Source organism: Eptatretus burgeri, chromosome 1 (assembly GCF_056783735.1).
Source record: "Eptatretus burgeri isolate ZD-2024b chromosome 1, Ebu_testis_v1, whole genome shotgun sequence".
NCBI classification, from domain to species: Eukaryota; Metazoa; Chordata; class Myxini; order Myxiniformes; family Myxinidae; genus Eptatretus; species Eptatretus burgeri.
Genome location: NC_140961.1, coordinates 111,440,582 through 111,466,960, shown reverse-complemented (window position 1 = coordinate 111,466,960; position 26,379 = coordinate 111,440,582). Strand labels below are relative to the sequence as shown.

Genomic DNA, 26,379 nt, shown 5'->3' with positions numbered 1-26,379 from the left:
TAGCTTGGCCTGCACCTACCCCTCGCAGTCCGCCTACACAATGGAACAGCAGCCGGAATCCATATCGAATCCTAAGTCTCCCTAACCTACACCAACCTGGTTAGGAGACTCCTACCTACTGGGTACGTTGTTCACACTCGCTCTCCTCATTTGCACAATCATGCCATTCACCCAAACACTTTAGTCATTCATTCCACAGTGTTGCACACCCAGCCCACAACACCATCCACCACCTTTCACGTTCATGTGAAAACAAAAACGCACCAGTCCCTCGGATACCACTTGGTCATCAAATTTAACTGGTACACTTGTTCATCAAACCCCAATTAATTTGTCACTCCGTCCGTCGTCCATTGGCCTCCTCCATACAGTCCTAATTGTTTATTTCCAAAAGTTTAAACCAGACATCAAAATCTCTTCACCAGTCCCATGAACCTCTGCATGGTTCCAACCAGGCATTTCAATCCTCCCTCAAACAAGCCACTCTTTGTCATCCACTTGTTTCAGGTGTGTTTAACGCTCTGCCTGTAATGTCTCCACCACTTTTTTTAATCATCACCCAAATCCACTCGTGCCACTCTTATGCTTTCTGTCATCTCTCAATCTTGCAATCACTTTTGGTACAATTTCCAATCAAAACTTTCACATCCCCATATGGCCTGCTTCTTTGGCTCATTGGAAGGAGAGTGAGGGAACGAATCCCTCATTACCCTTTACATGACCCCGCCGCCTTTCCGCCACAACTCAAGGGGGTCGTGATCTACCCCCTCCTTTTCTCCAAGGTTCGCGGAAGTCAGGTAAACCCCAATCAGTGGAATGGCCACCCCCTCTTCTCCATAACTCCCTAAGGACAGATAAACCCCACTCAGTCAGCCACACACCACTCGTGTGCTCAGAAAGGTCCGCAGATCAAGTGACACTTGCCAGTGCTGCCTGCCACTCATCTGCACTCCACTCCAAAGTTCCTGTGAGGCTAATAGAGAAATTAAAATCTAATTTCTAAAATCCAATCTAAAACTGCTCCTGCATGCAGCACCTCCAACTCTGTAAGAACCCATGTGGAGCTGTCCATTATGGTTTCCGTCCACTGGCTCAAGTTCTGTCCTGGTGGCATTTCTATTTCCCCTTGCACCTCAAACCCATTTCCCATGGCTCCACTCATTCCATGCTCAGGACTCCCACGCACAGCAGGCTGCACACATTCCAAGGTTATGTGTTGACATTCCACACCTTCAACCTTGCCTGTGTACTGACCAACTGCCTCGCACTCCAGGGCTACATTCTCGACCGCCAGGTGAGTACCCACACACACTTCAGCCTCGGCAACATATACCGGTGCTGTAGTCTGGACTGTGGGCTCACAGCATTCGTTCACAGGTACTCCACACACACCTTCAGGGGTCACGCATATGTGCACCCCATCGGACGGAGTCTCTTTCTTAACATAAAATTCAATTTCTACCTTAAGCTCCTCGTCCGCACCATGTATGCATGTGCCCATGTACCTGCTTCGTTCCAGAGTCACCTCTGTCCGGTCACTTCTCTCAAGCAGGTTGCTCATCATCGGTTCGCCATACTCCTCTGGGGCTGTCAGCTCCGCTGGACCTGCTCAAAATGTATCTCACTCGTCAACAACCCCGCATGCTCCCTCAATGTCTCAATCACCAGGACTTGCTCCATTTGTGGTGTCATCCGACGAGTGATGTCAATCAAGTTCCGCACCACCAAAATTACTCCCTGTGGTAATGTCACACATCCCACATTATTGTGCTGTTCTACTTCCTGGCGCCATTTTCTTTTCCATTTGAGTCGATCTTCCTCTCTGAGCCTCCTTAGTTGTTCATTATCTTTCCAGAGTTTTTTCCATCTCCGTGGACTCCAACTTTGCTCTCTCTTTGAGTTGGTTAATTTCAAACACGTATTGTTTTTGTTTTCTACCCCACCATCTCTCATGTTCTTCATTCTCCAATCTCATCGTTTCTTTCAATTGGCTTATTTCCTTTTCCTGTTTCATTCGTCGTTCTTTCACTATCTCCACCTACTTCAACCTTGCTTTCTCCTTTAGTTGTTCTTGTCCCTCTTTTTGTTTCCTCTTCCACCGTCTCTCATGTTCTTCATTCTCCAATCTCATCATTTCCTTCAATTGGCCGATCTCCTTTTCCTGTTTCATTGGTCTTTCTCTCACGATCTCCACGTACTTCAACCTTGCTTTCTCCTTTAGTTGTTCTTGTCCCTCTTTTTGTTTCCTCTTCCACCGTCTCTCATGTTCTTCATTCTCCAATCTCATCATTTCCTTCAATTGGCCGATCTCCTTTTCCCGTTTCATTGGTCTTTCTCTCACGATCTCCACGTACTTCAACCTTGCTTTCTCCTTTAGTTGCTCTTGTCCTTCTTTTTGTTTCATTCCTTGTTCTTTTTGTTTCTCATCACAATGTCTCTCTTGTTCTTCCTTCTCCAATCTCATCACTTACCTCAATTGGTTGATCTCCCTTTCCTGCTTCATTCATTGTTCTTTTTGTTTCTCATCCCACTGTGTCGCTTGTTCTTCCTTCTTCAATCTCGTCGTTTCCTTCAATTGGCTGATTTCCTTTTCCTGTTTCATTCGTTGTTCTTTCCCCATCTCCTCGTACTCCAACCTTGCTTTCTCCATTTGTCCATTCTCTTACCATGTCCCTTGCTAATTTCTAGTTCACTTGTCAGTTCATTTCCGCTGGACTTTAATTCCCGAAGCTGTTCGGACTTTTCCAACAATTCTTCCTTCCTTTGCTCCAGAGATTTCTCCCGTCTTTTTATCTTCTGTTCTAGGCTTTCTCTTATCTGATTGCCTGATCTTACCTCTTCCTTCAGTTGTTTCAATTCCAAATCGTGTTCACATTTTTCCTTTTCTAGCTTTTTTCCATTCTTCCTCCAAGTTCTGCCTATCCTAGGAGATACTAATTTGCTCCTCCTCTTTTTTTTTTATTCTGTTCGCTTGCCTTTTGTAGCAAAAACCCATGAAACCATTCTACTTTCGTCGTTTCTCCATGTAGTTCCACGCCTGTGCTGGCTAAGTCCTCTTCCAGCTACTGAATTTGTTCCTGTGCATCGGCCAATCGTTGTGCTTCCGTGTGCACATAATCCTCATGAATCCAGTCTGTTTTGGCTAAGCCCTTTTCCAGCCCCCGAAGTCGTTCCTGTGCATCGGCCAATTGTTGTGACTCCCCGAACACACAATCCTCCTGAACCTCATCTCCGCGCCGCCGTATCTCATCCAATTTAATGGCAAAAGAATGCAATTTCTCTATATAGTTATCACCACACTACCGCTGCCCCAAGGTATGCGACACTCATTCATGAAGCTCATGAATGCATGCGTTGGCGTCCTCATTCGTCTGCCCCAGCGTATACCATGTCCACGCCGCCTGAACTGGTGGGCGGGAGCGTTTCCCTAGTGCCTTGCGGCTCGTTGCACAATAATTAGCCCTCTCTCGCTTCGTGTCGCGCCGAGATGGAGCCGTGCCACCATTTTGTGACTCCATTTTCTTTATAATTTGCCAATTTTTCCTCCGATCTGCTCAAGCATAAAATCACTACCAACTGTTAACACAATTGGTGTTCTGCAAATTTACGGAAGTGGAAGCGGAGAGTTCATCAACCCACTCCTGACACCAAATTGTTAGTCACCGTGTTTGCACTTTCTCCTCAGCGCATTCCGGCTCCGCGCAACGTCAATGATGCGAGATCGCCAAACTCTCTCCAGGGTTCAGCACACGGATCCCGGCCTGGCCTGTTCTCCATACAAGGTCCCAGTCGAGGTCCGAGTTCCACAGGCGGATCACAACGTGTCGAGCCGTGAGGTGAGCAAGGACCGTCCGAAGGTCCGTCGTCTCCTCTCCGGCCTTCCCGTCTCGAAGCCCGACTCCCGCTTCATCCTCTCAGTGCCTCTCTCGGTCGAATCACCGACGTGCAGGTCGGTTCAGCGTCTCTCCCGGCAGATCCAACACGGTGCCTCCTTCGTTCGCTCTCCTCGAAGTGACTCCAACCACGCCTCGAGAACCCGGCCGTTACTCACACACAGCACTCCTTACGTTCCCTTTTCTTTTTCTCACTTCTCTCGGCGAAGCCCGTTTCCAAACTGAGAACTCCTTTTTGCTTTCATTTCTTTTTCTTTGTTCGCCTCGACACACGCCTGTCGTGGCGACTCACTCCAAAAAAAGCTCCGCCCCTTCACGTCACTTCCTTTCCAGGCCACACCTCTCTCCCTAGGCCACACCCCTTCGCGTCCCTGACTGGGCGGGGCCTATCTGGGATGAGGAAGTAACAAGAGCGATCTCTTGTTTCACCACCGTATGAACATAAAAACAGTCTGTGACCCCACCCGACACACACCTATCGTCCCTTATACCACACAACCTATTTATACATGAATATAATGGGGGAACTGAACTAATCCTATACTTAGCATTCCCATAAGGGCCATTTCCGTAACGATATATACATTTTGAGAGTGGAGAGGGTTTTTTGATAGCATAAAGGCGAAAGTACAGTTTTATCAGACCGGTCACCTTGTACTTGCAAAGAATTAAACAAATGTACAAAGTGGCAAAGAAAGACAAGATTATTAGTAGGTCTTAGGCCTTAATAATTAAATAAAAGAACAGTATAGAGTCAAAAAAAAACAAACACTTTGACCAAGTCAGACTGAAGCAGGGGCCACTTGTCAAAAAGAGCAATAATTTCCCCAACACCATCCTCAGAAGGATGACAGACAGAGTCAACCCCACCTGGTATTAATTCAACAGAGAGCAGGATTTGAACTCAGGATCCTAGGATCCCAAGCCCACTACCCTAACCATTAAGCCAACACCATGCATACATCTGCATACCTAGGTTGTATGTAAGGCTTGTTGCCCCACCTTTCCTGCCAGAGACATCTTGTCCCACAATAGTCTGCTCTCCAGTGCAGTTTATTTTTCTGGTACTACCAGTAAAATTAAATATTTATGTGAATAAAGGACTATGGGTAGGCCTGCTAAAGTGCTGGAGCTCCAAAATTCTGTTGACAATTTCTTATCGACTCATTCCTCTTCCTCTTCCACTTCCTCTTCATCCTCTTCTCCTTATTATTTTTCTTATTCTTTCTTGTAAAGCGCATGGCTGCGGGTAAGATCATTGGGGATGCAGCTGTGCCACTGTTGCAGGGACCCTGTAAGTTGGACCAGGGATTTGGAATTTGGTGAGGGTGCCAGCGACAGCTTGCCTGTATTACCATGGCTGCATGGTGGGGACAGTTTGTAGCTCAAGATATTTAATTAATGAACAGTGTTTTACAGTGTGAGAACACCCAGTCATGACAGCAATAGTAGCATGCATTTTGTGTCGCATACAATTCTTTATAATAATTGTACACCACTCCTTCCCAATGCCATTTCCAGGAGATGTATGACATCATCGCCGGGCACTGAAGGAAGGGAGGACTCAGTCATTCTGTTTGCTTTCTTGTTTGTTTGTTGTCTTGTTTGTTTTTTCGGGCGATATGTGAGCCATCCTTTGAGCTCGGAAGCTGAAATTTTGGGACAAAAGTGAGGAGGTATTTTAGCAAAAACGGGATTTTTTATATATTTTTTTTATTAATCAATTAATCGATTACTTACTTAATTATTATTGATTTATTAATTCCTTATTTATTTTCTTTCTCATCTGGGCAATATCTCGCGCACCTTTTGAGCGAAGAAACGGATATTTGGACAGTGAACAAGTGATTTGGCTGTGAAGGATATTTTTGATTTCTTGATTGATCAATTAATCGATTAGTTATTCATTTTTCGATGAATTGCTTAATTTTCAGTTACAGATTCAGATGAAACGGTGGAGGTTTAGGTATGCTATTGGCCAATTGATTAAGAAATTATTTCATGATTAATAATTATTTATTTTAATTATGCAATCAATCCATTATTGTACACCACTCCCTCCCAATTCCATATCCATGTGCTGCACGGCAGCATCGCCGGGCGCTAAAGGCACCCCAGCAATGTCACGCGCACTGGAGGATTAGTTATTTATTTATTTGGCATGAGGGTCGTGTACTTTGAATGTACCTGTACTTTTATATACTTTACTTCATTCGGGCCTTTGCACCAGGATAGATGGCTCTGATTACAGATGACAATCTTGGTGCCAACACTGTCTGCCACTGATCATTGCTTTTCTACAGCTGGTACTTAAAAATACAAAGCAAACATTTTCCTTTCATTGGTGCAGAACAAAATAAAATGTTATTTGAATATGAAATTTATGCTCATGGAAGAGGGAGATGATAGAGAGTAGACGCAAATTAACTGACAGTGAAGCAGTGGAGGCAACAAGTGGACACAACAATGGGATGAACAAACAGCTGGAGGAACACACAAAGTTAAGGAAATGTAATATCTGCACCTGTACAAAAAAAGACATCTTATTTGTGTAAGGGGAGAAATAGTTTTTACCAGCAAAAGCAGCTAAATATGTTACACACAAGGAACATTGGTGCATGAGGAGGCCATTGGGCCCATCAAGCCTGTGCTGTACCAAACCCAGCACACATCTCCCATCCACACACAAGCTACTTACAAGTCCTGCCAATATTCCCATGCCCTTCTATATCCAATGTATCTAGGTACCTATCTCATTCCTATTTAAGCCTATTCACCCCCTCCACGACCATGACCTTTCTGGAGAGACCATTCCATGCATTAACTGCATTCAGACAGAAAGACCTTAAAATTATCCTCTGATCTTCTTTACCCTCAAGCTATGTCCCTGGTCCGAACACTGTCCACTCTGCTGAAAAACTCAACTGCACCGATCTTGTGGATGCCATTCATGATTTGAAACATCTTTCAGATCGCCACATAATCGCCTCATTCTAATGTAAAAAGTCCTGTTTCCTTCAGCTGCTCTTCACAGCTGAGTCTACCTTGGCCTGGAATCAATATAGCAGCTACAGTATATGCTGTACCCTCTCTATTAATCAGATGTGGTGACTAAAACTAAACACGATATTTTAGATGAGGCTTCGCTAAATTTCGGTAGAGTGAAAACACTACATGCTTTGATTTATAATTTATTCTCCCATGAATATAATATAAAACTGTTAACTTTACCGATAGCTGCCTGGCACTGTGCTGTATCCTTACCCCAGTATCAATTACAGTGGCTTGTAAAAGTGGTCACCCCCCTCCAAAAGTTTCACATGTTGATTCCACCTGAGCTTATTTCATGATGCTTTCAAATCAAACTTAATATATAGAGTCTTCACAAACTATTCCAAGGTGATAAAACTAAAAAATGCAGATAAAATGTGAATAAGTTAGATTAATAGAGAAAAATCAGATGATTCTCAGTTCAATAAGTATTCAAACCTGTTTCTCAAATTAACCCATCACTTCAGGAGCAAATTATTTGTTTGAAAGATTACAAAATAAGTGTAATCGGTTTCACCTGTATGTAATCAGTGGTTTAACTTAAAAATTAAGTTCCCACACTTGTCCAAGGAGTTTTAAGGTACAACTCACTTGGTCAACCAATAGGCAAACATGAAGACCAAGGAGCTTTCCAAAGAAGTCAGACATAAAGTGGTGGAGAAGCACGGTTCAGGAAAGGGTTACAAGAGGATTTCAAAGTCACTCATTATCCCTTTGAGTACAGGAAATCTATCATTAAGAAGTGGAAGGCGTACCACACCACCCAGACTCTACCCACATCAGGTCGACCATCCAAACTCAGCAGCTGGGCAAGAAACTGCTTCGGGATGTGATTCTAAATCCAAGAATATCTGCAAGGCTCTATGTCCGAGATAGGGGTTCGTGTTCATCAATCAACAATATCCCGTTCTCTTCACAAAGCTGGCCCCGATGGACAGGTGGCAAGAAAGAAACCATTATTGAAAAAAGACGCATCTAAAAGCTTGTATGGAGTTTGTGACAAAGCATCTTAGTGATACTGCAGGCATGTGGAGAAAAGTTTTGTGGTCAGACAAGGCAAAAATTGAACTTTTTGGTCTAAATTTAAAGCGTTACATCTGGTGCAAGCCATACACTGCACATCGCCAAGTCAACACTATCCAGACTGTCGAACATGGTGGTGGCAGAATCATGTTATGGGGCTGTTTTTATCAGCAGGGACTGGCAAGCTTGTCTGGTTAGAAGGGACAATGGATGGTGTAAAGTACAGGAGACTCCTTGATGAAAACCTGCTCGAGTCAGCCATGAATATGAAACTGGGTAGAAGATTCACAATTTAGCAGGACAATGATCTGAAGCACAAATTTGAAGCTACACTGGAGAGGCTGAATAAAAATGAAATAAATAATCTTGAGTGGCCCAGTCAAAGTCACAAATTGAACCCATTTGAACATTTATGGTGAGACTTGAAGATTGCAGTCCATCGATGATCCCCATAAAACTTGGCAGAACTAGAGAAATTTTCACGTGAAGAATGGGTAAAGATTTCACCATCTCACTGTTTAAAACTGGGAGAGATCCACCCAAAAAGATGCATAGCTGTCATTGCTGTAAAAGGTGCTTCCACCAAGTGCCGACCGAAGGGGATATTACTTTTACAACCAGTGAATTTTGATTTGTACATGTAGGTATTCCTGACATGTATCCTGCTGCAAATATAACAGTGTTTAGTTTGATCTCTGCAGTTATGAATAAAAAAGTGAATTTGGAAAAAAAAATTCTGCATAATTTGTAATTCATCTAAATGTGGTGTTATTGGTTGGGGGGTGAACACTTTTTCAGGCCACTCTACCGAGCATAATTTAAAAATTGTGAAATTTTATGCAAATTATCTTTATGAATGGTGGTCAAAAAGTTTTTATAAGCATCATCGGTTCACAATATAACATTATTGTGAGTCCATCATCGTTCCAATCCTTGTGAGTCTACGGCAGGGGTCGGGAACCTTTTTGACTCAGAGAGCCATGAAAGCTAAATATTTGGAAATCTATTTCAGTGAGAGCCATATAATATATTTTAAGACTGAATTCAACTAAATGTGAGTATAATAAGCCTCTGAATTTATTATTTTAAATAATGTTGTTATAATACTCACCATTAATGGGACTTCTGGTGCTGCATGGAGTTGCTGATGGCTTTGTAGTCTGGTTGGTACTTGGTGAGGTTAAGCTTCATGCAAGCATTGAAGCTTTCATCCGTTAGACGTGATCGTAGGTTGGACTTGATGTTTTTAAGATGCGAGAATGACTGCTCACATGCATACGTAGATCCAAACAAGGTCAAGACAGCAATACTCACACGCTGCAGTGTGTGGTATGTGACAGGAAGCGCGTTCCAAGTTTTGATAATCAGCTCGTCTTCGGGTTGAAGTTTTTTCATTTCTGTCCACATGCGCTTGCTCGCCAACTCCGCTTTCTGTCGTGCGATTCTTTCCAAATCTTCATTCAGTGACTTGAACTTATTCACCCACATGTCTGAGGCCTTCAGGTCAGCCACTTCTGCTTCAAAATCTCTGACGGAGACACCAGGAATGTAACTCAGGTCGGCTGTGTTCAGTGAACACTCGTTTGGATGGGTGATGAACTTAAAAAGATGAGTGTGCTCACGAAATTCTCCAAAGCGTGCTTTGAATGACTGTAGAAGACTGGATGTGAAGCCAGCTAACTGGTGGAGATCAAAGTTTTGAGTGGGCTCACTTGCTGTGCATGCATCTTTAAATTGTCTCAGTTTTTCAAAATGTAGTAAACGACCTGTTTCAAGATCCATGATAAAGAGCTCCAGCTTGTTTTCAAAAGCAAACACGGCTTGTTGAAGCGATAACACTGTATTTCCAATGCCTTGCATTTTCACGTTGAGCTGGTTCAGATGTTCAGTCATATCCACGAGATAGTAAAACTTGAGGAGCCACTCAGTTTGGCTAGCTCAGGATGCTCAATCCCTTTCATTTCAAGGAAAGTCCAGATTTCGTTCAGGCAAGCCGCAAAACGGCTAAGCACCTTCCCTCTTGACAACCAACGCACATTGCTGTGCAAAAGCAGACCGTGATAGTTATTTCCAACTTCATCCAGCAGTGTTTTAAACTGGCGACCATTTAAGGCTCGGGCAACAATAAAGTTGATCACACGAATGACCAGCAACATCACTTCGCCAAGCTGCCCATCACACATCTGAGCACAAAGTTCCTCCTGGTGTAGAATGCAATGGAAACTTAGGATGGGTCTATTTTCATGTTCACGGAGAAGCGCCACAAATCCTTTGTTTTTCCCCACCATACACGGAGCACCATCAGTACACACTGAGATAAGTTTATCCAGAGGTAGATTTTTTTTCTTGAGCGAACTCCATGAAAGACTTGAATAAATACTCACCTCTTGTGGACCCTTTTATTGGCAGAACAGCAAGACTTTCTTCGCGCAGTGTATCACCAGCAGCATATCTTGCAATCACACTGAACTGCGACAAATGGCTTACGTCTGTTGACTCATCCAAAGCCAGGGAAAAGAACGGCGCTGTATTTATGTCCTTCACTTGCGTTTCCTCCACTTGGTTTGCCATTATGATGGTACGATCATGAACAGTTCTTGCCGATAGAGGCATGTCTTGTATCCGTTTGATTATCTTGTCTTTGTTCGGAAGATCATCAAAAAGTTCATTGGCTACATCCAGCATGAACGTTTTAGCATCCTCGCCATCTGTGAATGGTTTTCCGTTCCTCACTATTGCTAAAGATCCAGCAAAGCGAGCGGAATTATAGTCACCTTGCCGGGTCCATACGCGGAGTTGCTGCTGGCTGGCTTGCACCCTGCTCAGTAGCTCTTGGCACGCTTTCTTTCTGCCGTCTCCCGCAGGGTATTTTGATGCAAAGGTAGCATGGCGTGTGTCGAAGTGCCGCTTTATATTCGACCGTTTCATCGATGCAATTTTGTCATTGCAAATTAGACACACCACAGAACCTGCTCTCTCCACAAAGGCGAATTCTTCAGCCCATTCGTCCTGAAATGTACGATACTCCTCATCTTTTTTTTCTTTTCGCCATCTTCTTCGTCGAAGGGTTAGCTTTGAGCAAGTGAGAGAGAGAGAGGGAGATGTTGACCCAACTGAGGCTTGACAAATAGTGAGTCTGGCTGGCCTGCGCACGGGCTTATATACTCGAGAGGTGTGGCGTGGCCGGCCGACTCTGGGATGCTGTCACCTCAGCGGTGGCGCGTGATTGGTCGAGATGAATTCCGCTACGCGTGTCGGCGGCGGCACGTCATCGGAGGAACCGAAATCACGAGTCACCTCGGCCGCATGACTGGACGAAACAAAAACCGCTTCAGCCAATTCGGAGGCGTTTTTTCTTCTCTCCTTCTGGCAAGTTCAGCCCTGCACGTGAATGAAGCACGACACCATTCAAACTATAGGTAAAGCTTCCGCGAGAAATATTGGGCTTTCAAAGTTTCAAACTCCAATTTTATCTGCGAGCCAGATGCAATCATCAAAAGAGCCACACCTGGCTCGCGAGCCACACGTTCCCGACCCCTGGTCTACGGGCTTAATGCAATTTGGAGAAAATATATACATTGGGTCTTGTGGCTCTTTTTCTTGAGTCAGTCATTCAATGAACATTTTGGTCATTTGTCTTGAATATTTTTTTCCAATGAAGGAATATTTTAAAATCTGAAGATATTGTACCACTCTTGACTGTTTTCTTGTTGTTGTTCATGAAATCCAAATTAACACTTTGCTGTGCGTTTTGCATATGAGACTATATATGCAGTATATGACTGTGAAAAAACACATTTATGTGACAAAACGAATCTACAAATGATAATTGCTGTTATTGGTGCTATTAATTTTATTGAAATAAAATCAACAAATCTGGCAAATTTGCTGGCCGATTTGGTGCATGTGCACGCAGATATTCACTGCACAAAGGGAATGAGAATGTACCAAATGTCAGCATTGAACTATTATATTTTTGCATGTTCTGCAATGGAAAGCCAAAAGCCTGGTGTTGGCTTTGTGGTTAGGGTGACTAGCTTGGGATCTTAGGGTCCTGAGTTTGAGCCCTGTTGGCTGCTGAATTAACACCAGGTGGGGTTGACTCAGCCTGTCATCCTTCCGAGGTCGGTGAAGTGAGTACCAGTGTACTGGAATAGAGGCAAAGCATGAGCGGCATACTCATGCCCCAACAAAATAATAGCGACCTGGCAACCAAGCTGCCACATGCAAGAGGAAGAAGAATAAGAATGGAAAGCCCATAATATACCTTGTACCCTTGTACATTGTTGTAAACATTGCCATTTACAATTATCCATCATTCATGGAAGAAAGGAACCACAAACAACCAATAAATTGTGCCAACTACTGCTCTACCAATTTGGTGACGATTAGGAAAGACCAGTGCTCGCCTGGAGTGACATTTCATCGGATTTCCCATGGATTTTACATGTCTGGCTGAAAAACAAAAACGAATGTACAGATTAGAAAACTTTTAATTACTTCTCTTACACGGTTTCACAAAAAAAAACAGTTGTGCATTTTAAAGGAATGTGAATTTTCTGGCTTTATTTCCTGAACACAAAACATTTATTTATTCCCTTACAATTTGCCTTTGTTCATGTAAATTACATACAGGTATTGTGGATGCAGATGAAATATATATTCTCCCACCGAAGCTGACTTCAATTGAGTCACGATGGCACACCAGCAATCTGTGTGCCAGCAGTGATGATAAAAGCAGTTTTAAAACAAGAGAAGGGCACTCGGTGGAGCACGTAACTCCGCCACGTAATGCCTGATCCACAGAACATATCGGGCCCATTACATTTTTAAAATATCATGCTCCACAGTACAATATCGTTTTTAGCCCCATCTCTCAATGGTGAAGAATTGCTTTAAAAATCAAATAATTCTCGTATCCAGATCCGGAATCGGATCATCACGAAAATCGAATCAATTCGTCTTTGCCACATGCCTAATCTGTTCAGCAAGTTTCCTTCGAATCTGTCCACAACTTTTTGAGATATCGTGCTATATATAATTTTTGGCCCGATCTCTCAATGGTGAAGAATCACTTTAAAATGTTCTAGTAGTCGGATCCGGTTCTGTATCTCCACTAAAATCGAATTATTTCGTCCTTTCCACAAACCCAACCTGTCCACTAAATTTTATCCGGATCTGTCCACAAATCTTTGATGCCTCCTGTACACAAGCAGACAAACAAACACAAACAAACAGACAGACAGATAGGGGTGAAAACCTAACTTCCTTCACCTTTTGTGGTGGAGGTAACAAAAAGCTTATGGAGTATGCTGTACTTGGGAGTAGAAATTTAAGAGAAAGGAAGTTTTAATTAATAAACACTTGCTGATGGGGAATAAGAAGGGTATAAATGCATATATAGTGGAAATTATTTGTTGAAGTGGGGGTGCTGGGTCAAAAGTATTGATCAGTGATTGGAGTGGAAGGCAATTCATTCATTGCATTGTTAATTCAGTCATGTACAGGGGGGTCTGAAAGTCACTTTGCCCTTGCTAAATTTCTCCCGCCGCCCTCCCCTGCCGTGGTATGTGGCAATGCTTACTCACTTACGCGGGAGTCAGTAGGATGGCAGATGGCATGGCGGACACAAATTATTAGTGTCGAAGAGTGGTTGGGTGCATGAAATGGCACACACAGGCCAAACAATTGCTCAAGTGCGGACAGCTTTCTCAGAATGCTTTAGCAAATCCTCTCCACCAAAGCAGACGTGAAAGTTGGAAAAATGTCCTTTTGAAACAGGAAGTGTGTATAGTAGGACAAGAAGCACTGTGGAAGACCGGTAACAAGAAGAAGCTTGTGTACTGCTGCGTTGGCATCCGTTGACCGGTCACTGAGAAAGTCAACAAGAAAGACAGCTAGTGAACTTGTCATACCACAGACCACTATGCAAACTAGCATGAAAAAAGATCGTCGGTTGAAACCCTGACGTTCATCATTTGTGATTGAACTGAGTGATGCTGACGTGGATCGGCAATGCGCATCATGCGTTGACTTTATTGACACCTTTCCGACTACCCCGTCTCGAGCAAAAGTGTTGTTTTCGGATGAATGTGCAATCTAACGAAGTTCACGTGCATGAAACGTGGTGTTCTGGTCGAAGGAAAATCCAGAATTCACATTGGAATTGGAGCATCATCCTCCACACTTGCTGATATGGGCAGGAGTGACCTGAAGACATTTATATGGTGCCTATTTTTTTTGATATACTGGGAAAACAGCACAGCTTTGGCATATGTTCATTAACTGGCTGCGACCACGACTTGTTGCTGCAGAATAGCTGAAAGTTTCTGGTTCCAACAAGACGGCGCACCCACGCATTTTGCTTTGCATGTTCGGGACGATCTCAATGAAATGTTCCTTCAATGATGGGTTGGACGTGGATCACCAACATCACCAGCTCCTCTACTGTGGCCACCACATAATCCAGGTCTAACGACTACAGGCAACTCTTTGTGGAACTTCATCAAGGAGAAAGTGTTGACAAACTGGTATAGAACGATTGAGGAATTGCCCGCTGCACTCGTGGCTTCTCTCGTACAGGTGACTCCACAAATGCTACACAAGATGTCAAAGAGGACTTGGTGACAAATTTGGTGTGGGAAGGAGAATGATGGAGTGCAAACAGATGCAATGATTTATTATAAGTACTGCACAATAAAACTGTATATTAAAAGAGTTTAAGAACGAATGCTTTACTGGTGAGGGGTAAAACAACTTTCAGGCCACCCTGGAACATAATATGTTCGCAATAATTGAGTGAAAATTTTTTTTATGTGCTTTTCCCTTTAAAAGATTCTTTCTTTCTTTTTTTTTGTCGCTTTTATATGCATGTCAAATTTAGATTAATCTCTTGAAATTATCTTCCCCTTCCTTATTTTGTATCACCCTATCTTTGTTTCATCATTAGTCAAAAAGCATGATGCAGATAGTCCACATATTCTATCATTGACATTGCGCATGACAACAAGGTATGCTATTGATGCAGTGCCTTCTGGCAAATTAACGCATTGGGTGGTTTGCTATTGCCGACCCAGTAGTGTTTGGGTTTGAATCTGCAACCATCAGATTACAATATAGAAGCACAGCCATTTGAGCTAACCCAGAATCCTTTGTTTTCAATTCCAACAAGTCATCATTGCTTTTTTGTTTAAGTGTTGACCACCAAGATACTCATGTAACTACTTTCACTCATCCTTCGTTTTTCGCAGGCCTCAGAGGTGAAGCTGCCATACCCACCATGGGCTTTGGGCCTGTTGACGTTCCTGATCATCCTCGCTATTTTACCAGTTCCATTTGTCTTCTTGCTACGAGTATTTCAATTCCGTAAACCTCCTGCTGCTAGTCTCGCCAAAGTTTCTTTCCGCCGCGGTAAAATCCTCCAAGAGTTATCTCCCATGGAGGAAAGGGACGATACAAGTCTGATTCATGGTCACGGTTATCGGCCCACTCGACCACCTCCCATTAAGTCTGATCCCACGGCCACCGCAAGCCCTGGTGGTACACTTTCTCCTGATGTTGACACGCCTGCTGGTGCTCCCTATGGCCTGGGCTTCAATCTTGGAGAAATTCTGGACGATTAGTGCAGGCTCTGGGACTATTCGAGTCAACGCCTTCCTTATTTCTCTTGTCCTATCGTCCAGACAATATGTCCAGTGCTGTTGTGAAATGTAATTGCTTTTTTCGCCTTATATTTTCATTTCGTTTTATACACAGATGGAAATTATATAAGAAATGAACTACCATAATTATTTTCCTGTTTGAGAAATAATGGCCTTTTACTGCATTTGCCATCGTCTACTACCAGTATTATTTACTGGATTACAATATTTTGAGAGGAAAAAAGAAAAAAAAGCCGAAATAGAACACACAACGGGTACACAAAACAATTGCACACAGATGCAAAAAGGAAACACGGGTACACAGAATAAGTGCACGGGTACATATAATCAAACGCGTGGTCATGACCCTATTTCCAAGCCAAGACATTTGTATTCAGCCTGTAAAATCTTTGCTGGATGGATGTTGTTGTTCGATCCTGTTGGACATTACCACCCAAGTCTGAAAAGTCAGGTCATACTGAAATACAGGTGAGGTGATACAATTCGAGCAGAGATTGCTTGACGTTAAAAAGCAGTTGTTTTTCCCAAAGTGAAAGAAACATTTGCCTCCAGGCATTACACTATCGTTTAATCAGTTAGTCATTTGCCCAAATATAGTGTTGAGAAAATATAGTTGATGATTGTTTCATTGAAAGCATAAATTGTTGGATAAAGTAGTGCAGTATGTGTAAACAATCAGGTGAAATTGTTTTGAAAGCACTTTGAGTATTGAAAGCACCAAGGGATGAAAGCACTTGATAGATTCTGCCATTGTTATGGTTTTTTTTGGTTTTTTTTTATGTTTGGCTCCAGAATTATTGATCACCTTTTGTACATGAGAGGAAAGTCACATCCTCATTTTTATTTATTTATTCGTTCTCATCTGAATGGATAACCATTTTGTACAATGGTCATGCGCAATGTTTTACACTTTTGGTTGCCCGGTAACAAGATAGCAATGGCCGTGAGTTTTAAATCTTCTTTTGTGATCACCTGAGCTGCAGAAGTTATCATCGTTGATAATAGGGCACTTTTCTAAGGTGGTAACACCACCAAATTTTTTGAAGCAACATGAAAACACTAAATGCATTAAATCAAGCCTAAATTTTGAACCAGTGAAAAGTCGTAAGAATAAACCGGTTTCATTTCATGCACTTCAGAAGATAACGATGTGCTGTATTCATCAGAATAATGAAGAACTAGTCTTTCTCGTGAAATCTAGTGTCGATCTGCGTTGGTGTACAGGTAGAACAATGGATGAAATTAGTAGGACGATCCAGGTTTGTTCACTGTCGTGGGAAGCAATGGCAAGCTGAGGTTTCTGGCGTTAACCCTTCGTCGGAGCGAAAGAGCATACCTCAATCAACGTCCCGTTTATTTCATCAATATTTCTTCATCACTTGCCTGAGTGAGGATTTTACGATCTCTTGCGCCCATAACTTAATTTACATGGTGATTGCATAGCAGACTCAACATAAATGCAGTTTCGTTCATTGTTGTTGGTTTTTTTTTTCTTCTTCTAAGTTCTAACACAGCCCCCAACCATAAGCCCAGACAACCTACAATATTTGACAATTCCCTTCCATTTCCACGAATTATGACTCAACACTTGATGCGCCGGAACTCTCGGTCGGTGTATCTCTTTCATCTCATTAATACAAGATCTGAGGACTCCGTGCATGAAGATTATTCATGTCACAAGTTCGATAAGCAAAGGGATCCATGTGATTCACAAGGGAAACGGTTGTATGAGTCCACATGGCTTGGCTATCTCTCAAGGAAGCGCCTAATATCATTAAGCCGTCCCATAAAATAGTTCATTAGATCTCTCTACTCTATAATTTTTGGGGCAAATATTTACCAGCACCACGAGTAAAAAAGGTACACCGCAGGCAAGGAGAATCAGGGGGAGTCGCACACATACATTCATCGTGGAAGTCACAGAAATGTTGAACAGTGGCCAATATCACGACATGTGCACATCAATTATATCGGATCTGAAATGGTTCAATCCATCGTGTTCCATCCTTTTACAGCTGCTTGACTGAATGATCTAACGAGTGACCGCACTGCGGTCACAACCTGCGACATATCTGCAGTACAGTACCACACGCTACAATTTTCCCCAATTTATCTTGCTTCGCTTTTATTATGCAAGAAGTGAAAGCAAAAACTGCGATTCTATTATGGAGGTAAACAAAATAGTTATTAGTTAATAGCGTTACGTAATGACACTGGAAACACCAGTCCAAACCCCCTTGTAACGCTCCGTAACGTTTGTGTTATGTCATTTTTGAACGACCTCTATGCGTACACAAGTTACGGGCAGTCGTGACTCCTCGTTCACACTTTCAGTTTGCTGTACATTTTATTTTACATCAGACAAATAAATTGTATACAAAAGTTTATGGAGGACAACTTTCAAAAAGAGCACGTAAATTGAGCAGACAACTTTCGTGAAGTGGTGGTAAAGTTTTAATTATGAGTAAAGTTTTAATTTAAGCCCATTTTACTCGGTTGGGGAAGGGATAATAAAAGATGGATGCAGACTGCATCATGAGCAGCAAAGCTGATGGAAATTGGACCATGTTTTAAGGGGAACCCAAACGCTCGGACCACCTCAACGCTAATCTATCCCTTGATACAAACAAAATAGATATGGTGTGTCTTTTTCCTATTTGCGATTTATAAAGCAAGTAATTTTGCGATGAAACGTTGAGATCTTCTTAATATTCTTCTTCATGCTTCTCTGTGATGTCACACCCGGGAGTCGACCACCATATTCATATTGTTTATGGGTTACATCGCAGTATGATTTAACTGAAATGGCAAATTTTCAATTTTCCACAAATATGCCAAGTCGATGCATCCACAGTATGTCATAATAGAAACCGAGATGGTTTCATGCTCCACCAATGGCTGAAATACCTTAAGTTTGACAGAAATTGGATGAGGTTTGCTCGAAATACCTGGGTGTGGATCGGGCCAACAAAATGTTCGCTTGTGTGCTTGGACCATTTCACAGAGCTCCGTTATGAAACACCAGAGATGACTAGATCTTGTTATCCGCCACAATTGAGAGAGGATGCCATCCCCACGATTAAGTGTAAGAAACAGTCGTTGCTCAAAACTGTAACACCATCTCGACACGGCTACCAGTCGGATTCATGACTGTGAGAAACACATGTGCATGGGTGATTTGAGCAGTGAATCAAGCACCTCACCTCACCAACACCAAAACAACACCATCACCACACTAGCACCACTCTCTCCCCTTCACTGGGGCGAGACATGGACACAGCACGGACACGACACGGACCTGGCATGGACACGACAGGACGGTGGGATGTGACACAGCACGATAAGGCACGGACATGATGGTTGGACACCACACAGCATGGATGCAATGGTGGGACTGGACAAGGCACAGGCATGATGGTGTGACACAACATAGCATGGACACGATGGTGGGACTGGACACGACACAGGCATGATGGTGTGACACGGCATAGCATGGACACGATGGTGGGACTGGACACGGCACAGGCATGATAGTGTGACACGACATAGCACGGACACGATGGTGGGACTGGACACGACACAGGCATGATAGTGTGACACAACATAGCATGGACACGATGGTGGGACTGGACACGACACAGGCATGATGGTGTGACACGACATAGCACGGACACGATGGTGCAACTGGACACGGCACAGGCATGATAGTGTGACACGACATAGCACGGACACGATGGTGGGACTGGATACGGCACAGGCATGATGGTGGGACATGACATAGCACGGACACGATGGTGGGTCTGGACACGGCACAGGCATGATGGTGTGACACGACATAGCACAGACATGATGGTGGGACTGGACACTGCACAGGCATGATAGTGTGACACGACATAGCACGGACACGATGGTGGGACTGGACACGGCACAGGCATGATGGTGTGACACGACATAGCATGGACACGATGGTGGGACTGGACATGACACAGACATGATGGTGGGACAAGACATAGCACGGACACAATGGTGGGACTGGACACGACACAGACATGATGGTGGGACACGACATAGCACGGACACGATAGTGGGATACGACACAGCCACAGACGCAAATGACATCCCAGAAAAGTTTGAAATTGGATAATGACGTAATATACAGGACACCTGGTCAGCCTGCAATGGTGGGACAAAGCATTTGCCATCCATTTTGATTGCGGTGTCCATGGTGTGTCTGTGTTGTGTCCCTGCTGTGTCGTGCCTTATCCGTGCCATGTCATGCCATGTTTCTGGTGGAGTAATATAACTGATTTATAAATTTTCAACAAAATCTCTTATAAACCATCAATTGAACAGAAAAACAAAACCTACCAATCTGTTGTGAACATGCGACCAGTGTTTTCACCTTCACTCACACTTCCATGGTTGCCATCCTCCTCTGAATCGCTCACATAAGGCTCAAAACTATATGGCTCCATAATTCCACTGAAAGCATTTCCATCACTTGTATTGTCTCCATTAGTTTCTTCAAAATCCCACTGAAACAGTTTCAACAATCTGAGATCCTTCAGAGTTGCTAATGACGGTGGAATCAATATCTGAATCCGAGCTCGAAATACACAGTTTCTCTTTGTGAGCTGCCATTTGAATCAAGGTGGGTCCTGGGTGTGATGTCACTGGCAAAATTGAAAAACGATACTTTAGGGCTTTTTTTCGGCACCTTGTGATTGGCAAAAAAATTAAAAAAAATTATTTTCCTTCAAATTATACAAAATTATAAAAAAAATATATAATTATTTTAAAAAATGCATTTTGGTTCCCCTTTAATAAAATTAGCACAGGAACGGCTTTAAGGAGGCACGCATTGTGCATGCTGATGGGCTTGATTAACCTGACTAATAATTTTATTCGACATATGATTAGATTTTGCAGTGTCTCTCATCATGAATAACACTCTACCCAATCAAAGCCAAAGGAAATGTAACGCAACAAACCCAGGCAATGTTTCATCGGCAGAGGCCAACAGGCCTGATGTGTTCGGCCCACAGGAAAACCAAGGTGGCGGCCATATTATTTCTTCTGGGTGCCATGGTGGGTGGACTTAAGTGACACATCTGGGTGGGGTACGGCAGCTGTCCGACCAATGGGTGCATATTTCAAAAATCTATCCACAACAAGAACAGCAACAACAACCATGAGGGCTCTCGTAGACCTTTGGCATGTCACAGGTAAAAATATAGTTTATCGATGGTGTAAATATGAAGGTTATCTCATCTCAGTTATAACTAGAATGGCACTCGGTAAAGTGTATACCTCTGCAAGCCCGAGCAGTTTACGTTTTGTATCCCAATGATAGGCAGGATATGCATCTAGACCATTTGTCCTTGTCATGCAGCAAAATCTAATTGGCTTGTTATTCTCACCTCTCCAACTCATCCACGAAGTTTTGTCATAAGCCGTCCACAACTTTTAAAAATATCATGCTATATATCGTTTTTGGCTCACCTCTCAATGGTGAAGAATCGTTTTGAAAATTATCAACTTCTTGTATCCGGATCTGGATCCAGATATTCAATGGAATCAAAGCAATTCCTCCTTGTCACACAACACCTAACTTGTCCACAAAGTTTCCTCCGAATTTATTTATAACTTATCGAGATATCCTGCTCACAGACAGACAAATAAACATACATACAGACATGGATGAAAACATAACCTCCATCCACCTTCGGTGGCGGAGGTAATGATCGGCCTGATCTGTATCCAGATCTTAACCAAAATCTAATTGGCTTGTTCTTGCAACCGACCCAACTCATCCACCAAGTTTTGTCATTATCTGTCCATAACATTTTGAAACATGCTATATGTCGTTTTGGTTCCATCTCTCAATGGTGAAGAATTGCTTTGAAAATTCCATTGCCCAGATCCGGATCTTCACCAATATCTAAGGAATTTGTCCTTTCACACATTCAACCTGTCCACCAAGTTTCGTCTGTTCATAACTTTTTGAGATATCCTGCTCACAGACCGATGAACAAACAGACATGGGTGAAAACATAATGTCCGTCCACCTTCAGTGGCAGAGGCCAGGAGAGCGAAGTCGATGGCATGCCATCGCAAATTCACACACTTCCCACCTCAAGCTAAGTTGAAATATGGCAAAAACTTCCACTAGGAATGACCCAAAATCCAATTTTGTTTCAAAAAATGTTCTGTTTTGACCCCTGTGACCTTAAGTCCCCACCCCCTGGGGTGAAATTGGGGGTGAAATCCAAAAAATGATTACATATTTTATGCATTCCCCAATGTTGATTGCAAACACAAAGTGTCATTTTTTTTTTTTATGTGTTAAAATGTGCCGAAATTGCATTTTTGGTATTTGACCTTTTGACCCCGCCCCAGGGCCCAAGGGGAGCGGGGCCAAAAATGATAATGCTCTCACACATTCATGCCATGTGGTGATCATAACTACCAAGTTCGGTGAATTTCTGCCCAACCGTTTAGGAGGAGATACTGGACAGACAAACAGACAAAGCCGATTACAATATCCTCCCCATTGTTTTATTTTTTTAAAGCATGGGGATAATTATTGATTAACAATGGAAAACAATGAACCCCTTGCTCGATAGCCTTGGACCAGGATAGTAAGCAAAAATAAAAAAGGCTGATTTATCTTTATCTCTGTTTCATCAAGGGAAACTCAATTTTCTTTAAAACTAAATAATTTGAGCAATTACTAATGATCTAAAACTAAATATGGCAATGCATTTCCCAACAGTGACAAAATAAAGTTCTTCTGAATAACAGTTTCTGAACAATGAGAAAGTCTCATTTACTGCAGTTCAGTATTGTTTTGCATTAGTCTCGCTGTGTCTCTATGATTATCAAAGCTTTAAAATTCATGAATTGCATCCCATCATGGCTTTTTCATTGACTCATATAGAAAAAGGAGGAGCAAACCACCAGATTTTGTTTATGGATTTAGGGGGATCATTTGTGGGGACGATGAGGACATTCCTTCCAGGTAAATCGTAACTACGTATCCCAATTTTTGTAAGAGACTTCCTTGATGCTCTGTTCACACAATTCCTTGCACATAATATCAAACCTTATCTCTGTTTGTGTCTTTCATGGCAATAACAATGATTTGGGGGTAATTCGGCTCGGGTACAACAACACATTTAGCTCCCAATTTGAAAGGAAGTTCAAAGGAATCCTTACCAATGGGTTTATTATTCCAGAATTATGGATAAGTTAATTCCTCCAGAATTGTTGTATTTTATGATGACTTATAATGCCTCCTGCCACCAAGCGTGGTACAACATGAAACACATTTACATCAATAGTTTTTGGCCTCCCCATCCTGAACCCCAAGGACTACTATGAATATTTTAAATGCCAAAAACCTTCCCATGCATACCACCATCACACCCTTCCCTGTGTGCAATGTGAACATATTTAAGATATATCATCGGTGAACTGTGAAAATGCTACACACTCTTTTTAAGACTGAGTTTGGGGCTTATGGAGGAGCTGGATGACAAGTGAGGGTCAATAAACCCTCGGCTGAATAGAAGGGAACAGGTTGACAGACATACGGACAAAACAGTACAAAGACTAAAAGAAAGACACCCATGGTATGGTTTGGGAAAGTGGAAAAGCATTTCTCATGATAGTATAGTGAGCTACTCTTTTGAAGAACTGAAAGCAAGAGCAAGAAAAGACAGAGTTGGGGAGTCAATTCTTTCGAAAATAGAAAAGGGGACAGATGATTGAACGTGAGCAGAAAGTTTAGACTTGGGAACCACAACAAGGAATGGGTTCCAGGATAAATGTGTACAACTTTTTAGGGCGGGGAAGTGGCAAAGGGCTGGAATGATCAATGCAGTACAGTATCAGATGTGAAGCCATCAACCATCTCGGAAGAGTGGGGAGCAAGCTTTCTGTATTTGCTTCCTTCTGAAAGATGACAATTACTCTCAGTGCCTTGAATGCAAATGACTTGGAATGCAAAACGAGAAGCAGAATCACCAGTCCACGATGGGGTGGCCGACTCGATGATGCGGTGAATTGATTCCTTGTATACTTAACAGTTGAGCTTATAAATGGAAGGACTGAGCTATGTGAATCTTCAGCAGGCATCACTTGACCTTGGAGATCATGAATGCAGATTGTGAGGTCAAGGAGCTCAAAATACTCTTCATCAGCTGGTTCATCACAAAAATAAATTGGAAGGTTTGCCAAATGATCTGTTTTGGAGGCAGTGTAAGTGTGTAAGATGTACCAGCAATGAAGATCACATTCCAAGTGGTTGGCCAGTTATACATGTTGAAGTTGCAAGACAGGGAAACAGCTACAATCTATCCATCTATATGATGTGAAAATTCCCAGCACAGATTGAATAATCTCCAAAGTGGAGCAGAAGATACTTTCAAGAGGCAGGGTGTGGTAAAAGAGGAGAAGATCGTTTCAGAGATTGACTTGATAAGTTTATACCAGGTTTTTGAGGAATATGTGAAGTCAGAAAGATCGATTTTCAGGTATGTCTGCCATTAGGCTCAGTTGTAGCAAACAACATCCACACTCGTGTGCATTTGGAAGTGACTGCAGGTTGCTTTACCCTTGCTAAATTTCTTCCTTATAAAGGCATCTGACAGAATAGTGCTTTCCAGACAAATCATGCACAATGCCTGTTCACAACTGCCACACCACATTCATGAGTGTGCTCAGACAAGGACGTAGTGCAGGAAAGCTACAGACGAGACAAGACAGGCTGAACTGGTGAAGAGGTAAGAACATACCTTTGATGAAAAAACAAAACACCCTACACTATTTATATAGTGTAAAAAACATAGCAGAAATAACTGAAAAAAATAAAATAGCTGACCATTCCGCATTAGTGAAACACTGTACCTGCAAAACAATAAGGCAGCAATTTGGAGTCACTCGCTCTTCAGGAAAAATGCATTTAAGTGTAAATTGTATCATAGCTCATTACTTTCAGCAAAATGACAAATTATCACCTTTTTTGAAAATCTTTTTACTTGGTGTATGTTAAACTGCTTATTGTGAAAATAATGTAAGTATATAAACAAATTAATGATATATTGTTTCCTTTTATTACTTCTCTTTCTCTTTCACTGCTCAAAGCACTCTGCAACAATTTGATGTGGTTGACTCGATTGGGAGATATTCTTTACAGCTGAGCATATCTGAAACCACACTGAACTTTGTTTCTTTATATTCTCCTCGATTATTTTACATCATATCAAATGTATTCCAGCTGGGCTATTTTATCATAATGCTTCACCAAATGCTCCTAATTAGTTCCAGGCCGTGCTTGTGTTGCACCGGTTCCTTGTATTTCAGTGCCATGTTTTCCCTCTTCAAACCATACCAAAATACTCATAGAAAATCATATATTTGAAATGACACTTGGTAAGAGAAATGAAGGAATTTATTTTGTGAGTGAACTGTGAAAAGAAATACAAAGTATGTCTTGCAGAACCTGAAAGGAGAAACAGCCTAATGAACATGTCTATGATGATGTCACTGTTTAAAGCTATATTGAGCACATCAGAGAGCACAGCATGGAGTTTTCATTGCCAACACATGACTTTAACATTATATTAAAACAGTTTAATTTTGTATTTACAAATATATAGTAAGCAGCATGTTCCGTTTGACCAAATAAAGTAGCAGTTCAAAGAAAGGTTAAATAAATTTTCACCAATGTGGAAGTTTAGATTGGTTTTACCAGGTGTTGGGGAAGAAAATTAATTTCTAATTTCAGGAGTGAGGTGCAATCCATCAGAACATATGTATGTATGTATATATGTATGTATGTATGTATGTATATGTATGTATGTATGTACTCGCAGATTTAACCGGTGTTGTGTGGGAAGAGAAACATGAATAAGTAACACTCTGTAGCCAAATGAAATCTGGCAATTGTAATACCCTCTGTCACCACCACTTGGTGGTGCTACATGGTACACATTTACACAGATAACTGATGCCCCTTCTACCACCCCCCTTCCCCCCACACACCCCCATGTGAGGCTATGGCCACATAGCCTATGTTACCCCACAAAACAAAGTTGTATTTATACCCTGAGTTTGGAGTTTGCAACTTAAAAGATGTGGCTATGCATAGGAGAGAGAGAGAGAGAGAGAGAGAGAGAGAGAGAGAGAGAGAGAGAGAGAGAGAGAGAGAGAGAGAGAGAGAGAGAGAGAGAGAGAGAGAGAGAGAGAGAGAGAGAGAGAGAGAGAGAGAGAGAGAGAGAGAGAGACACAGAGACACAGAGACACAGAGACACAGAGACACAGAGACACAGAGACACAGAGACACAGAGACACAGAGACACAGAGACACAGAGACACAGAGACACAGAGACACAGAGACACAGAGAGACACAGAGAGACAGATATATGGAGATGGAGATATTTTGCCTTTTATAGGTGTATATATATATATATATATATATATATATATATATATATATATATATATATATATATATATATATATATATATATATATATATATATATATATATATATATATATATATATATACATACATGATATGATATGAACACACTTCAGCTTCTGATTAACTTTGTCAATTTATAGAGATGCCTGGTCGAATACTTCTCAATTAAAAAATACATTGTCGGCCTAAGTTTATGGACTATCAGCTTGAATGTGCCCCCAAAAGAGTTGAGCTTTGTATGTTTATGACATAAATGGAA

General features: G+C 42.1%; 1 protein-coding gene across 1 annotated transcript in view; it reads left to right on the top strand.

Moving 5' to 3' along the window:
- Positions 1 to 26,047, top strand: part of LOC147035186 (sodium-dependent neutral amino acid transporter B(0)AT2-like) — a 138,153-nt gene extending 112,106 nt beyond the window's left edge. Inside the window, exon 11 of the mRNA XM_085895057.1 lies at positions 15,218 to 26,047. Coding sequence (XP_085751183.1) covers positions 15,218 to 15,589 — 372 coding nt within the window. The 3' untranslated portion in view covers positions 15,590 to 26,047. The remainder of the gene's footprint in view (positions 1 to 15,217) is intronic.
- Positions 26,048 to 26,379: the final 332 nt, after the last annotated feature.